Consider the following 17,020-nt stretch of genomic DNA (forward strand, 5'->3'; position numbering starts at 1 on the left):
AACAGCAGCTTGGAATTTGGGACATGCCCTCCCTGAGAGAGCATGAGGAGGTTGAGGTGGGCGGGGTTGGGGGGTTGCGGGGGGTGTATATTGTAGCCTCCCGGAAGAGTTAGTGCTGCAAGGGGTTCTGGGTATTTGTTCTGTTGTGTTTATGTTGTGTTACGGTGCGGATGTTCTCCCGAAATGTGTTTGTCATTCTTGTTTGGTGTGGGTTCACAGTGTGGCGCATATTTGTAACCGTGTTAAAGTTGTTTATACGGCCACCCTCAGTGTGACCTGTATGGCTGTTGACCAAGTATGCAAAGAATTCACTTGTGTGTGTGAAAAGCCGTAGATATTGTGACTGGGCCGGCATGCAAAGGCAGTGCCTTTAAGGTTTATTGGCGCTCTGTGCTTCTCCCTACGTCTGTGTACACAGCGGCGTTTTAAAAAGTCATAAATTTTACTTTTTGAAACCATCCATCCATCCATTTTCTACCGCTTATTCCCTTTTGGGGTCGCGGGGGGCGCTGGAGCCTATCTCAGCTACAATCGGGCGGAAGGCGGGGTACACCCTGGACAAGTCGCCACCTCATCGCAGACTTTTTGAAACCGATACCGTTAATTTCCGATATCACATTTTAAAGCATTTATTGGCCGATAATATTGGCAGTCCGATATTATCGGACATCTCTAATGAAAACGTTATACATTTTGCTCCTTCATTTTCTTAGCTGTCATAAGAGTATGAAAAGAAGTTAATAGAAGCTAATCAAATGTACAAAGTTAGACGACAGTAGGTCTGATTTGTGCCATCTTTATCAAAACACTTTCTTGTGGTCCAGATAATATGTATTGAATATGCTTTAGAGCAGGGGTGTCAATCTCATCAAAGATCGGGGACCACATGGAGAAAAATCTACTCCCAAGTGGGCGGGACTGGTAAAATCACGGCACGATAACTTAGCAATAAAGACAACTTATTTGTTTAAAAATAGAACAAGCACATTCTGAAAATGTACAAATCATAATTGTGGAAGTCGATTCCTACCCGTTCCACGGATATCACGTCACAAGAGCCAGGCGTGCCGTTTACCAGAGTCTTATTTTTTCCCATGCAGATTTAACACAATCTTTGCGTGTAGCTTTTCTCCAGTCTCTCTCCACCTCCTTCCTCCGCTGGCCGCTCACTGTTAAAGACAACAGATGATTAGATTAACACGTACCACCTGTGAAATCCAATCACCTGCCAGCAGTGTCTCGCCGTCCCGCACATGCCCCGCCCCTAGCTGATGGTGCTCCGCCCTCGACACCATTGCCAGAGGCGGTGACCTTTGCTCCTGCAGGTGCGCTGACGCACTTCCCTCCACAATAATGTTGTTGGGGTTTGTTTTTTACACTTACATGTTGCGGTTAATAGTATTCTATCTTTATTTGTCGTTATTTATATTTTCTGAATAAATTATGTAACAATGTTCATCAGTCAACTCATTGGTGTTCATTGTGATGAGGTGGCGACTTGTCCAGGGTGTACCCCGCTTTCCGCCCGAATGCAGCTGAGATAGGCTCCAGCACCCCCCGCGATCCCAAAAGGGACACGCTGTAGGAAATGGATGGATAATTTTCAATCTATCAAGATAAAAAAAAAAATTATATCAAAATCAAATTATAGTATGTTATTTATGTAGTTTGGTCATTTTCCTCGACTGATGTACCAACGTCATGTGGTTTATTTTGTACATATGTAGCATCATCTACAAATATACCAAGAAAATTGCTATTGCGACATCCAGTGGACACATTTAGAACAGCAGTTTCTTTCATTCAAACATTTCAGGTTAATTTTTATACTTAGCAAACTCATCCCGCGGGCCGGATAAAACCTGTTTGCGGGCCTGATCCGGACCTCGGACCGCACGTTTGACACCCCTGCTTTAGAGTAAATTTTGCTCCACAGTGATATTTATAACCCATTTTTTGAGTCTGTCAGCAATATGTTCGATTCTATGGACACTCCTAGGTTGCAAATTAAACTACATCACACTCTCCCCAAAAGTATCATAATTTATCTTTTTAAAATGTACACTATAAATATATATGTATGTATATTTATGTGTATGAATATATATGTATACTCTATATCGATTCTTATTTGTAACTATTCTTAATCGATTAAAAATATACGTACCGTATTATTGGACTATAAGTCGCAGTTCTTTTCATAGTTTGGCCGGGCTCCAGTGGGACTTATATATGTTTTTTTCCTTCTTTATTATGCATTTTCGGCAGGTGCGACTTATACTCCGGTGCGGCTTATACTCCGAAAAATGCGGTATTTGACTATTAAATGTTTGGGAAGCATTTTGTTCAACAAAACCAGTTTTCTTTTATGTAATATAGAAATTGATCGGAGCTGTTTATCTGTTTTATGGAGGAATGTTGTTAATCATAGCACTGGCATCCAATGTTATTAAAAAAAAAAAAAAAGTATACATTTGGAATCGGGAGTCGTTTTAAATCCAGAATAAATTCTGAATCTAATTGTTACCCGTGAGAATCAAATAGAATCAAATTGTGTGGTTCCCAGAGAATCACAGCCCTAATGTACAGTATGTGTGTGTATGTGTATATATTTGTGTACGTGTATGTGTATATACAGTATATGTATGTGTGTATTAGGGTTGTCCCGATACCAATATTTTGGTACCGGTACCAAAATGTATTTCGATACTTTTCTAAATAAAGGGGACCACAAAAAATGGCATTATTGGCTTTATATTAACAACAAATCTTACGGTACATTAAACATATGTTTCTTATTGCAATTTTGTCCTTTCATTGCAATGGTCCCACCGGGGAACGTACAAAATAAACTTGTCAAGGCCAGTGCAGAGGGAGCCGAATTGTAGAAGGATTGTTTTGGTTCGGGCGAGCAGATGCATTCCAATAGATCCATCTACTCCGGTTGTCCGTTCTGGCTCTCAAATTGTTATAATTTCGCCTTGCAGAGTAGAAAACTTCTCTGAGATGTTATCCAGTTTGCGTCTGAATGCCTACAGCCCAGCCTAGCCTCTGTGCACCTTGAGCAACTGCCATCGTCTTCCGAATTTGTCGATCAACCAATCAGCAGATGACCTGTTATTTTAGTTCCAAATAGTTAGATATCTTCAATGTCAACAACGGATAGATTCGCCAGGCACACCACCTTCCACTTCTACCACAAGTGCATCGTGTATCTGTTAGAGTAATTGTACCTAAGTTATCACAAAACTTTGTGTTTCAATGAGTTCCCGGCGAGAAGACAAAAGCTGTCTTTGAACCTACCAAGAAGAAGGCTTGTAAAACTCCACTGTGTAGGATGGGAAGCAACATGAAGGTGTTCTGTTTCCTTCATGTATTGTAATCAACAGAAAGATATTGTCTTGACCCAAGAACTACAAACGGGGAGAGGAAGCAGGACCAGACTCCCCTCCAGGCGACCTTTTCTGTGAACTGTTTTACGACCTCTTCTTTGGACTGTTTTACGACCTCTTCTTTGAACTGTTGTAATCAAAGGCGTTGGCTGTTTACGACCCCTGTCCCTTAGAAACAGCTGTTGTCATGTAATCAGGGAAAGTCCAAATAAAAGAAGAGGCGTACAATTTTCCGCCAGAGCGTGGTGAGACACTGTACACGGGTACAGTGTACAGGCGTCTCTCCTCAATTGAGCCAAATTTAATTCTGTCTCTGTTTAATTATTTGCTTCTTGTCTTGTTTAATAGATGTCATCAGTGTTTGAACCTGACAGTATCCAGCAGCAAATGTTCCAGAGGAACAGGCAGTTTCCCCTGTACCTGAGCTTCTCGTTGAGAAGATCTTGTCAATTGTGTTGAAAGACAAGTTGATCAATTCCATGTTTCAGATTTGGAGAACAGTGCAAAAGAGAGGCTCTTAGGAAGTTAAGACAAGACGAGACGAAGAAGCTATGAAGGGAAAGATAAGGGAGGGTAGAGGGAAGTGTCCGCCTTCAGAGAGAGCAAGCAAGAAACATACAAACACCGTTTCCATATGAGTTGGGAAATTGTGTTAGATGTAAATATAAACGGAATACAATGATTTGCAAATCCTTTTCAACCCATATTCAGTTGAATATGCTACAAAGACAACATATTTGATGTTCAAACTGCTAAACTTTTTTTTGCAAATAATCATTAACTTTAGAATTTGATGCCAGCAACACGTGACAAAGAAGTTGGGAAAGGTGGCAATAAATACTGATAAAGTTGAGGAATGCTCATCAAACACTTATTTGGAACATCCCACAGGTGAAGAGGCTAATTGGGAACAGGTGGGTGCCATGATTGGGTATAAAAGTAGATTCCATGAAATGCTCAGTCATTCACAAACAAGGATGGGGCGAGGGTCACCACTTTGTCAACAAATGCGTGAGCAAATTGTTGAACAGTTTAAGAAAAACCTTTCTCAACCAGCTATTGCAAGGAATTTCACCATCTACGGTCCGTAATATCATCAAAGGGTTCAGAGAATCTGGAGAAATCACTGCACGTAAGCAGCTAAGCCCGTGACCTTCGATCCCTCAGGCTGTACTGCATCAACAAGCGACATCAGTGTGTTAAGGATATCACCACATGGGTTCAGGAACACTTCAGAAACCCACTATCAGTAACTACAGTTGGTCGCTACATCTGTAAGTGCAAGTTAAAACTCTCCTATGCAAGGCGAAAACCGTTTATCAACAACACCCAGAAACGCCGTCAGCTTCGCTGGGCCTGAGCTCATCTAAATGGACTGATACAAATGGAAAAGTGTTTTGTGGTCTGACGAGTCCACATTTCAAATTGTTTTTGGAAACTGTGGACGTCGTGTCCTCCGGACCAAAGAGGAAAAAAAACATCCGGATTGTTATAGGCGCAAAGTTGAAAAGCCAGCATCTGTGATGGTATGGGGGTGTATTAGTGCCCAAGACATGGGTAACTTACACATCTGTGAAGGCGCCATTAATGATGAAAGGTACATACAGGTTTTGGAGCAACATATGTTGCCATCCAAGCAACGTTACCATGGACACCCCTGCTTATTTCAGCAAGACAATGCCAAGCCACGTGTTACATCAACGTTGCTTCATAGTAAAAGAGTGCGGGTACTAGACTGGCCTGCCTGTAGTCCAGACCTGTCTCCCATTGAAAATGTGTGGTGCATTAGGAAGCCTAAAATACCACAAGGGAGACCCCGGACTGTTGAACAACTTAAGCTGTACATCAAGCAAGAATGGGAAAGAATTCCACCTGAGAAGCTTAAAAAATGTGTCTCCTCAGTTCCCAAACGTTTACTGAGTGTTGTTAAAAGGAAAGGCCATGTAACACAGTGGTGAACATGCCCTTTCCCAACTACTTTGGCACGTGTTGCAGCCATGAAGTTCTAAGTTAATTATTATTTGCAAAAAAAAAATAAAGTTTGAGTTTGAACATCAAATATCTTGTCTTTGTAGTGCATTCAATTGAATATGGGTTGAAAAGGATTTGCAAATCATTGTATTCCGTTTATATTTACATCTAACACAATTTCCCAACTCATATGGAAACGGGGTTTGTAAATTACAGACACATTTAAGTTATTTAAAGATGTATTCATTCGATTGTGTCCCATTTGACCCTCCATAAAGCAACGTACCCGCAGAAACACCGGTGTGATGTACCATTTTCTCTTAAAATATCTCATTTTTGTCTTTTCCTTTTTCAGAACTCCAAGCTACAACTACGCTCCGAACCCCGACAAACACTGGATCCTGCGCTACACGGGGCCCATGAAGCCTGTCCACATGCAGTTCACCAACATGCTGCAGCGCAGGAGGATGCAGACCCTGCTGTCTGTGGATGACAGCATGGAGAAGGTAACACACAGCCTCCCTCTTGTTTTGGCCAAGAAATGCACACATCATCACAGGCACAGAGAAAGAAACCATACACATCCCACACTTGCAATTTAAAATATCCACTGACACACTTGTTATATCATGAAACTATTTATTCCGTGTATTACATCCTTGTAGGTGCACAACATGTTGGTGGAGACAGGTGAAGTGGATAACACCTACATCATCTACACGTCAGACCACGGCTACCATATTGGACAGTTTGGGCTGGTAAAAGGCAAATCCATGCCTTACGAGTTTGATATCCGCGTTCCCTTTTATGTCAGAGGACCAAATGTGGAGCAAGGTGCCATGTGAGTGACAAGTTAGGATGCACTTGTCCTTATGTTGATTGTGAGTGTTTATTCTTCTGGTGTTTCTTGCCCTGCAGTAACCCGCATATGGTGTTGAACATTGATTTGGCGCCAACGCTGCTGGACATGGCCGGTGTGGATATTCCTGCAGAAATGGATGGCAAGTCTATCCTTAAGCTGATGGACACGGACAAACCGGTCAACAGGTAGACAAAAATCTTGTATTCTTTCCTTGACATCTAAAAGACAATTTTAAGAATGCCATTTATGTTGGACTCGGGGACCACGATCCACTGCGCTATTTGCTTTGACCTCATTATTTTCAGTGCCTTCTATTTGGCATTTACACAATATATATTTAATGTGTATGTGCATGTTTTGGTTCAGTGCAAATATCAAACACCTATGAAAGAGACGGGACAAAGAAAAAGTTATTGGATTACTGGTTTAAAAAGGTAAAGCTACTTTTTTTCACAGGAATAAAAGTACTGTAGTTTTATTTCACAGCTCTTATAATTTGCCTTAACCTCTAAAGCAGGGGTCACCAACCTTTTTGAAACCAAGGGCTACTTCTTGGGTACTGATTAATGCGAAGGGCTACCAGTTTGATACACACTTAAATAAATTGCCAGAAATAGCCAATTTGCTCAATTTACCTTTAACTCTATGTTATTATTAATAATTAATGATATTTATCTTTGTGGGAACACTGATCATCTTAATGATTTCTCACAATAAATATATATAGAAACAGATAAATATCAATATGCAACACTTTATTTTTATATTTTCTCTAAGTGCACATTTTTCAAATTGAACCTTTTCAAATGATCACTTCCAAGACAGTCTTGTGAAATCACAATATCCCATTTTAACTAGCTAGCCACTAACATTTTTATAAAAGAGGAGAAAACACGAAAAAAATTAAAATTAAATTTTGAAACATAGTTTATCTTCAATTTCGACTCTTTAAAATTCAAAATTCAACCGAAAAAAAGAAGAGAAAAACTAGCTAATTCGAATCTTTTTGAAAAAATTAAAAAAAGAATTTATGGAACATCATTAGTCATTTTTCCTGATTAAGATACATTTTAGAATTTTGATGACATGTTTTAAATAGGTTAAAATCCAATCTGCACTTTGTTAGAATATATAACAAATTGGACCAAGCTATATTTCTAACAAAGACAAATCATTATTTCTTCTAGATTTTCCAGAACAAAATTTTTTAAAAGAAATTCAAAAGACTTTGAAATAAGATTCAAATTTGATTCTACAGATTTTCTAGATTTGCCAGAATATTTTTTTTGAATTTTAATCATAAGAAGTTTGAAGAAATATTTCACAAATATTCTTCATCCAAAAAACAGAAGCTTAAATGAAGAATTAAATTAAAATGTATTTATTATTCTTTACAATAAAAAAAAAAAATGTACTTGAACATTGATTTAAATTGTCAGGAAAGAAGAGGAAGGAATTTAAAAGGTAAAAAGGTATATGTGTTTTAAAATCCTAAAATCATTTTTAAGGTTGTATTTTTTTCTCTAAAATTGTCTTTCTGAAAGTTGTAAGAAGCAAAGTAAAAAAATAAATGAATTTATTTAAACAAGTGAAGACCAAGTCTTTAAAATATTTTCTTGGATTTTCAAATTCTATTTGAGTTTTGTCTCTTTTAGAATTAAAAATGTCGAGCAAAGCGAGACTAGCTTGCTAGTAAATAAATAAAATTTAAAAAATAGAGGCAGCTCACTGGTAAGTGCTGCTATTTGAGCTATTTTTAGAACAGGCCAGCGGGCGACTCATCTGGTCCTTAAGGGCGACCTGGTGCCCGCGGGCACCGCGTTGGTGACCCCTGCTCTAAAGGCCTTAGTGGCCACATGCGTGGACAGCTCTTTTTAGCTCCTATTTCCAAAATGGTGTACACTACTGAATTGGGGTCTTATGCCGACATATGGACACTTATACTGCTATCTGGTGGTGTCAGAAGAGTATAACATAGAATGGAATTTGGAAAAAAAAGTGTAAAAATAAAAATTTGCATGTCACTACACATGACGTACACGTTTGTGCACTTATGGACTAAGTACATCATATTAAAAGATGATTTTTAGCTTTTATTCTAATTAGGGTCCAATAAGCCCAAATAGGAAAGAGAAATTAAAAAAAGCATGTAAACAAACAGCTTGGGCCTTAAGAGGTTAATATAGTTTTTTGTAAACAGCAAACACTACGGTAGGTGCACCGATGCAAATTTTTTTACTTCCGATACGATATCTGAGTCGTAAGTATTGGCAGATACTCTGACAATGTCAGCACAAATTGTAGTACTTACTTATATTATTTTGTAGTGTGGGGTGGAATGTTATAAAAGACTTGATCAGAGAATATTGGTTAGTAAGAAAAACACTAAAAGAATTTGAAACAATAATGTCATTGTCAAAGCACGGAGATGTGGTGCCACCTTATGAAATGTTAACAATGAAAACACAACAAAAATACAGTCATGGTCAATATTTCAGAATAATTCCCACCAGTAGACCAATATTTGTTTAAATTGAAATTATTCTAAGCGACATCTTGTCTTATAACTGCTACGGTTGATCGTTTCTTTCATTAAAAAAAAAAAAAAAAAGAACTATAATAACAAGCCAGTCTTTTGAACGGCTCTTTAAAAGGAATGGCTTCTCAAGATCCGGTGTTCTTTCGGTTTCCGCAATCCACTGCTACTGAGCATATGCACAAACACAAATATTGTCACTATATTTCGTGAACAAAATACCCATCAAAAGCAGCTCCTTGGTGTAGACTCATTGTGTAGACGTTGTTACCCCACAAGTAGAGATGTCCGATAATATCGGACTGCCGATATTATCGGCCGATAAATGCTTTAAAACTTAATATCGGAAATTATCGGTATCTGTTTCAAAAAGTAAAATGTATGACTTTTTAAAACGCCGCTGTACGGAGTGGTACACGGACGTAGGTTGAAGTACCCGTCTCTCAGTCATACTTGCCAACCCTCCCGATTTTCCCGGGAGACTTCCGAATTTCAGGGCCCCTCCCGAAAATCTCCCGGGGCAACCATTCTCCCGAATTTCTCCCAATTTCCACCCAGACAACAATATTAGAGGCGTGCCTTAAAGGCACCGCCTTTGCGTGCCGGCCCAATCACATAATATCTACGGATTTTGACACACACAAGTGAATGCCCTGCATACTTGGTCAACAGCCATACAGGTCACACTGAGGGTGGCCGTATAAACAACTTTAACGCTGTTACAAATATGCGCCACACTGTGAACCCACACCAAACAAGAATGACAAACACATTTCGGGAGAACATCCGCACCGTAACACAACATAAGCACTACAGAACAAATACCCAGAACCCCTTGCAGCACTAACTCTTCCGGGATGCTACAATATACACCCCCCGACCCCACATCAACCCCGGCCCCACCAACCCCGCCCACCTCAACCTCCTCATGCTTTCTCAGGGAGAGCATGTCCCAAATTCCAAGCTGCTGTTTTGAGGCATGTTAAAAACAATAATGCACTTTGTGACTTCAATAATAAATATGGCAGTGCCATGTTGGCATTTTTTTCCATAACTTCAATCAATCAATCAATCAATGTTTATTTATATAGCCCTAAATCACAAGTGTCTCAAAGGGCTGCACAAGCCACAACGACATCCTCGGTACAAAGCCCACATAAGGGCAAGGAAAAACTCACCCCAGTGGGACGTCGATGTGAATGACTATGAGAAACCTTGGAGAGGACCGCATATGTGGGTAACCCCTCCCCTCTAGGGGAGACCGAAAGCAATGGATGTCGAGTGGGTCTGACATAATATTGTGAGAGTCCAGTCCATAGTGGATTCAACGTAATAGTAAGAGTCCAGTCCATAATGGGGTCAGCAGGACACCATCCCGAGCGGAGACGGGTCAGCAGCGCAGAGATGTTCCCAGCCAATGCACAGGCGAGCGGTCCACCCCGGGTCCCGACTCTGGACAGCCAGCACTTCATCCATGGCCACCGGACCTGTGCCCACCCCCCCTCCACAAGGGATAGAGGGGAGCAGAGGAGAGAAGAAAAGAAACGGCAGATCAACTGGTCTAACAGGGGGGCTATTTAAAAGCTAGAGTATACAAATGAGTTTTAAGATGGAACTTAAATGCTTCTACTGAGGTAGCATCTCTAATTGTTACCGGGAGGGCATTCCATAGTACTGGAGCCCGAATAGAAAACGCTCTATAGCCCGCAGACTTTTTTTGGGCTCTGGGAATCACTAATAAGCCGGAGTTCTTTGAACGCAGATTTCTTGCCGGGACATATGGTACAATGCAATCGACAAGATAGGACGGAGCTAGACCGTGTAGTATTTTATACGTAAGTAGTAAAACCTTAAAGTCACATCTTAAGTGCACAGGAAGCCAGTGCAGGTGAGCCAGTATAGGCGTAATATGATCAAACTTTCTTGTTCTTGTCAAAAGTCTAGCAGCCGCATTTTGTACCAACTGTAATCTTTTAATGCTAGACATAGGGAGACCCGAAAATAATACGTTACAGTAGTCGAGACGAGACGTAATGAACGCATGAATAATGATCTCAGCGTCGCTAGTGGATAAAATAGAACGAATTTTAGAGATATTACGGAGATGAAAGAAGGCCGTTTTAGTAACACTCTTAATGTGTGACTCAAAGGAGAGAGTTGGGTCGAAGATAATACCCAGATTCTTTACTGATTCGCCTTGTGTAATTGTTTGGTTGTCAAATGTTAAGGTGGTATTTTTAAATAAATGTCGGTGTTTAGCAGGACCGATAATCAGCATTTCCGTTTTCTTGGCGTTGAGTTGCAAGAAGTTAGCGGACATCCATTGTTTAATTTCATTAAGACACGCCTCCAGCTGACTACAATCCGGCGTGTTGGTCAGCTTTAGGGGCATGTAGAGTTGGGTGTCATCAGCATAACAATGAAAGCTAACACCGTATTTGCGTATGATGTCGCCTAGCGGCAGCATGTAAGTACTAAAGAGTGCAGGGCCAAGAACCGAACCCTGAGGAACTCCGCACGTTACCTTAACATAGTCCGAGGTCACATTATTATGGGAGACGCACTGCATCCTGTCAGTAAGATAAGAGTTAAACCACGACAAAGCTAAGTCTGACATACCAATACGTGTTTTGATACGCTCTAATAAAATATTATGATCGACGGTATCGAAAGGAGCGCTAAGATCAAGAAGCAGCAACATAGATGACTTGACTTGAGTTGATTTATTTTGGAAAACCTTGTTACATTGTTTAATGCATCCAGCGGGGCATCACAACAAAATTAGACATAATAATGTGTTAATTCCATGACTGTATATATCGGTATCGGTTGATATCGGAATCGGTAATTAAGAGTTGGGCAATATCGGAATATCGGATATAGGCAAAATAGCCATTATCGGACATCTCTACCCACAAGTAAGTTGTCATTTTAAATTATATTGCGTTCATTTTATCTTCTATATTTACATTTTCATTTGAATCACCTTGTAAACAAAAAATATTAATTGCACAGTATATGCCATTAGCCAACAGGGGTCAGCAGAAGGCTGATATGGGGGCATTAGTTTCCTCTGCACAATAGGTATAAAACCGTATTTAATGTGGTTATTTTTAGCAATATTTTAGGAAACAGGAAACAAACCAAAACAAAAACGGTATAAACCTTGATTTCCCTAAAATGAATGGATTTTTAATGGACAGTTACAGTATATAAGTGCTTAGACAAACTTATTTATGAACAACAACAACTAGAAAAGCACTTGTTCCAGGACCTATATCAGACATTTTCTAAAAATTTGATCAAAATCCGTCCATATTATGTTGCTAACTAACATACAAACTCTGGCGAAAACATAATCTCATTTTACGGAGGTAATGACAGCAATTCTACAGTGGGAGCGCTATTTGATATCCAAATTGGCGATCCGTAACTTAAAGTTGCATTTTTGTTACGTGGCTGCGTAGTTCAATAGAACCAACTATCAACTATACTTTTTTCGAGAAAGCTGTTAAATTTGACAGAACACCGGTTCTCTTCAAAAAGCCATAAATCTCCATCTTGACCGGAGACTCCAACGGTTGCGCAAAATGTCATTTCAAAATAAAACCCGACTGAATTTTGGATTAAATTATTAGCAAGTTTTGAAGTAAATAACTAAAACATTTAAGAATGTTCCGAGATGACATTCTGACAATAAAATTGCATTTTTTTTTTTTTCAAAAATATTGAGCTCTTTTTTTAAGTTGATTTCAATTATGCAAGCGAGTAATAACCTGTGATTAATCATGATTAATCCAAATTCAAAAGTGTTATTAATCTGATTTTTTTTTTTTTAAATATGTTGACTTGCAGCAATGATAAACTCCTTTCTTAAGTTTATTTGCTCATTCAAAACGAAACCCGGTACAGATGTTTTTTAAATAATTATATTTTATCATGATTAATCAAAATTAATCCAGAGACACCCTGTGATTAATCTGATTTTAAAAGTTAATCGTTTGATGACACTAATGTATTTACATGCACTTCAACTAATTAGTAGAGATGTCCAATAATGGATTTTTTGCCAATATCCGATATTGTCCCACTCTTAATTACCGATTCCGATATCAACCGATACAGATGTATACAGTTGTGGAATTAACACATTATTATGCCTAATTTTGTTGTGATGCCCCACTAGATGCATTAAACAATGTAACAAGGTTTTCCGATATAAATCAACTCAAGTTATGGAAAAAAATGCCAACATGGCACTGCCATATTTATTATTGAAGTCACAAAGTGCATTATTTTTTTTAACATGCCTTTTTTTAACATTGGAATTTGGGACATGCTCTCCCTGAGAGAGCATGAGGAGGTTGAGGTGGGCGGGGTTGGGGAGTAGCGGGGGGTGTATATTGTAGCGTCCCGGAAGAGTTAGTACTGCAAGGGGTTCTGGGTATTTGTTCTGTTGTGTTTATGTTGTGTTATGATGCGGATGTTCTCCCGAAATGTGTTTGTCATTCTTGTTTGGTGTGGGTTCACAGTGTGGCGCATATTTGTAACAGTGTTAAAGTTGTTTATACGGCCACCCTCAGTGTGACCTGTATGGCTGTTGACCAAGAATGTCTTGCGTTCACTTGGGTGTGTGAAAAAGCCGTAGATATTATGTGACTGGGCCGGCACGCAAAGGCAGTGCCTCTAAGGTTTATTGGCGCTCTGTACTTCTCCCTACGTCCGTGTAAACAGCGGCGTTTTAAAAAGTCATAAATTTTACTTTTTAAAACCAATACCGATTATTTTGAAACCGATACCGATAATTTCCGATATTACATTTTAAAGCATTTATCCCTACTAATTAGTGTACTGTTTTTATCATCAAAAACATATAAACCTGTAATTTGCCTCCTTACTTACGAGATGTTTTTGTCCTTTTCAACAGGTTTCATTTGAACAGGAAAAGTAAAACGTGGAGAGATTCCTTCCTTGTGGAGCGAGGGTATGTCATACTGAGTGACCTTTCAAGGCATTGTCTTCCGATAACATCAGACTCTTCGTCCCTTACTTCCTATGATTTATTCCCTGTTCTTTCAGAAAGCCTGCACACAAGAGATCTGATGGGAAGGAAATGGCCCAGGAGGAGAACTTCCTGCCCAAATACCAGCGAGTGAGGGAGCTGTGCCAGAAGGCAGAGTACCAGACTTCCTGTCAGCAGCCAGGACAGGTATCTGACCTTGGACTTTCTGGACATGAGCTGTGGAATATCCGTAGTTTGATGCAAAATGTGGTTTTATTTTAGTATTGTCGCATCCCCTAACTATATGTTCTGTGCAAAACCAAAAAATCCAATTTGATGAGCAGACATTTTGCTTTGATTCAGAAGTGGCAGTGTGTGGAGGACCCGACTGGCAAGCTGAGACTGTATAAGTGCAAGGGCATGGCGAGTCTCTATGCCCCACGAATGCAAGCTCTGATGGCCAGCAGCGGCTCCCAGCTGCCTCCTTCATCCACTGATGACAGCTGCAACTGTGGCAACGTGGGTGTTAAAACATCAGCCCTGAAGCCAAAGAAACTGCTCACTAAGAAAAGTAAGCCCATATTTTTGTGTCACGTACAATCTTGCAGTTTTTTTTCTTCTCTTTGAAATGTTGCTGCATTGGCCTACAAATCCTTGCCATATGTGCATTCAGTATATCTCCAAATCAAATGGAGGGTGTATTTGTTAGGGGGAACATTTTCCCTCCTTTTGGCAAAAAAAGAACGCCTTAAAAAGTGGCCTTCCTTCTGCCACAAGGAGATAAACAGTTGTTATCTATGCACGTACACACATATACACTGCAAAAAGTCAGTGTTCAAAAACAAGAAAAAAAATGCAAAAATTAGGGGCATTTTACTTGAACTAAGCAAAATTATCTGCCAATAGAACAAGAAAATTTGGCTTTCCAAAACAAGTAAAATTAGCTAACCTCAATGAAACCAAAAATACCTTAAAATAAGAATATTCTCACTAATAACAAGTGCAGTTTTCTTGATAGAAAAACAAATATGAGACCTTTTTTCTCAATATGTTGAAAAATATTGTTAAATTAAGTAAATGCCAGTGCCATTATCTTGACATAAAGATCTGCGTTCGGCATTACATTTCTTGCATTTTCCCATCAATAAAATGACATCATCGCGCCAAGTGCGTGCTCTTTCAGTCAATTAGTGCGCAATGAATATATATATATATATATATATTAGAGATGCCCGATAAATGTGTTAAAATGTAATATCGGAAATTATAGGTATTGGTTTTTTTTATTATCGGTATCGTTTTTTGTTGTTGTTTTTTTATTAAATCAACATAAAAAACACAAGATACACTTACAATTAGTGCACCAACCCAAAAAAACCTCCCTCCCCCATTTACACTCATTCACACTCATTCACACAAAAGGGTTGTTTCTTTCTGTTATTAATATTCTGGTTCCAACATAGTCTGCAAGGGATACAGTCCGTAAGCACACATGATTGTGCATGCTGCTGGTCCACTAATAGTACTAACCTTTAACAGTTAAGTTTACTCATTTTCATTAAATACTAGTTTCTATGTAACTGTTTTTATATTGTTTTACTTTCTTTTTTATTCAAGAAAATGTTTTTAATTTATTTATCTTATTTTATTAATTTTTTTAAAAAGTACCTTATCTTCACCATAATAATGTGTTAATTCCACGACTGCATATATCGGTTGATATCGGTATCGGTTGATGTCGGTATCGGTAATTAAAGAGTTGGACAATATCGGAATATCGGATATCGGCAAAAAGCCATTATCGGACATCCCTAATATACATATATATATATATATATATATATATATATATATATGTATGTGTGGGGGGAAAAAAAATAAAATCTCCTGATGATTGAGGGAACCCCTCATGAAACAGGCCTGTAGAGATGAAGTAGTCTTGTGATTTTTTTCCCCTCACATACATATATTGCGCTCTACTACGGTATCGAGCACTATTTTTTGGATAACCTTATTAAGACATATATATATATATATATATATATATATATATATATATATATATATATATATATATATATATATATATATATATATATATATATATATATTTGCAGCCCGGCACCTGACCAAATTTTTTTTAATTGTAATTTTGAAGAATTTATCTAAATGTGCATGAACTATTTCTGTTCAAAATAGTTTGAAATGTCAAATGCTAAATGTTTAAATATTAACTGTCATTTTACTGTACTGTGCCAACTGTACTACTATATGAGTACGTATTTTCTCTTGTTTCATTGAAAATAAAACAGCAAAGTCCATTTGGCTGTCATCTGTTTTAATTATGAGACACAATTGTGTCAAAATCATGATTTTTTTTTTTCATGCTTGAAGTATGAAATTATTACTTTAAAAAAGTAGTTTTATACTTGTGAGTGTTGATGACACAGCTTTGCAACAGTTGATATTCTAGTTTCAAGCATGTTTTACTCAATATAGGTCATAAAATCTCAGCAAAAAGCTGTAATATCTTACTGAGATCATTTAGGACCAAAACCCTTAAAACAAGTAAAACACTCTAACAAAAAATCTGCTTAGTGAGAAGAATTATCTTATCAGACAGAAAATATACAAATATCACCCTTATTTGAGATATTGAATCTTAAATAGATTTCAGTTTTTGCAGTGTATCATTATAATAATGTCAGGAGGTACCAGTCTGTGGGTAAAGCGATGGAGGAGAATGTGCGTGCGCTAAGTACACAAGTTCAATTAAGTTTCACTTTCGGCGGGCTGACGGAGGACAAAAGGCGAGAAAGAAGGTAGCCATCTTTAGAGAGACTGCTTCGACCTCCTGATAGCTCGTCCACTTTCTCTCCAGCGCTGGTCTCTTTGTAGAATACATTGTTAAACGTCAGTTCTCGTCACCCCTCTTGGTTTTAAACAGCTTTAGAACAAAAGGATCTGGGAGGGCTCTGGCCTCATAAAAGGGAAAATCCTAACATATCTGTGCTGCCATCAAGTGGTAGAACTGGGTAAAGACAGGTTTTTAATACACTGGTACTTTAAGTCAGGGATGTCAAACTCATTTTAACTCAGGGGCCGCATGGAGGAAAATCTATTCCCAAGATTGGTAAAATCATGGCACGATAACTTAAAAATAAAGACTACTCCAGGTTGTTTTCTTTGTTTTTCTTTGGCCAAAAATAGAACAAGCACATTATGACAACGTACAAATCACAACTAATCCTCTGGTC

General features: G+C 38.6%; 1 protein-coding gene across 4 annotated transcripts in view; it reads left to right on the forward strand.

Annotated features, from left to right (window-relative positions):
- The window catches only part of sulf2a (sulfatase 2a), a 184,757-nt gene that overhangs the window by 144,472 nt on the left and 23,265 nt on the right, over positions 1–17,020 (forward strand). For all 4 annotated transcript variants that reach the window (XM_061923865.2, XM_061923863.2, XM_061923867.2 and 1 more), the window contains 6 exons: positions 5,719–5,869; positions 6,029–6,204; positions 6,282–6,410; positions 13,689–13,745; positions 13,841–13,970; positions 14,127–14,334. In XM_061923865.2, the coding sequence (XP_061779849.2) occupies positions 5,719–5,869; positions 6,029–6,204; positions 6,282–6,410; positions 13,689–13,745; positions 13,841–13,970; positions 14,127–14,334 (851 nt within the window). The remainder of the gene's footprint in view (positions 1–5,718; positions 5,870–6,028; positions 6,205–6,281; positions 6,411–13,688; positions 13,746–13,840; positions 13,971–14,126; positions 14,335–17,020) is intronic.

Source organism: Nerophis lumbriciformis, linkage group LG28, assembly GCF_033978685.3.
Source record: "Nerophis lumbriciformis linkage group LG28, RoL_Nlum_v2.1, whole genome shotgun sequence".
Classification (NCBI taxonomy): domain Eukaryota; kingdom Metazoa; phylum Chordata; class Actinopteri; order Syngnathiformes; family Syngnathidae; genus Nerophis; species Nerophis lumbriciformis.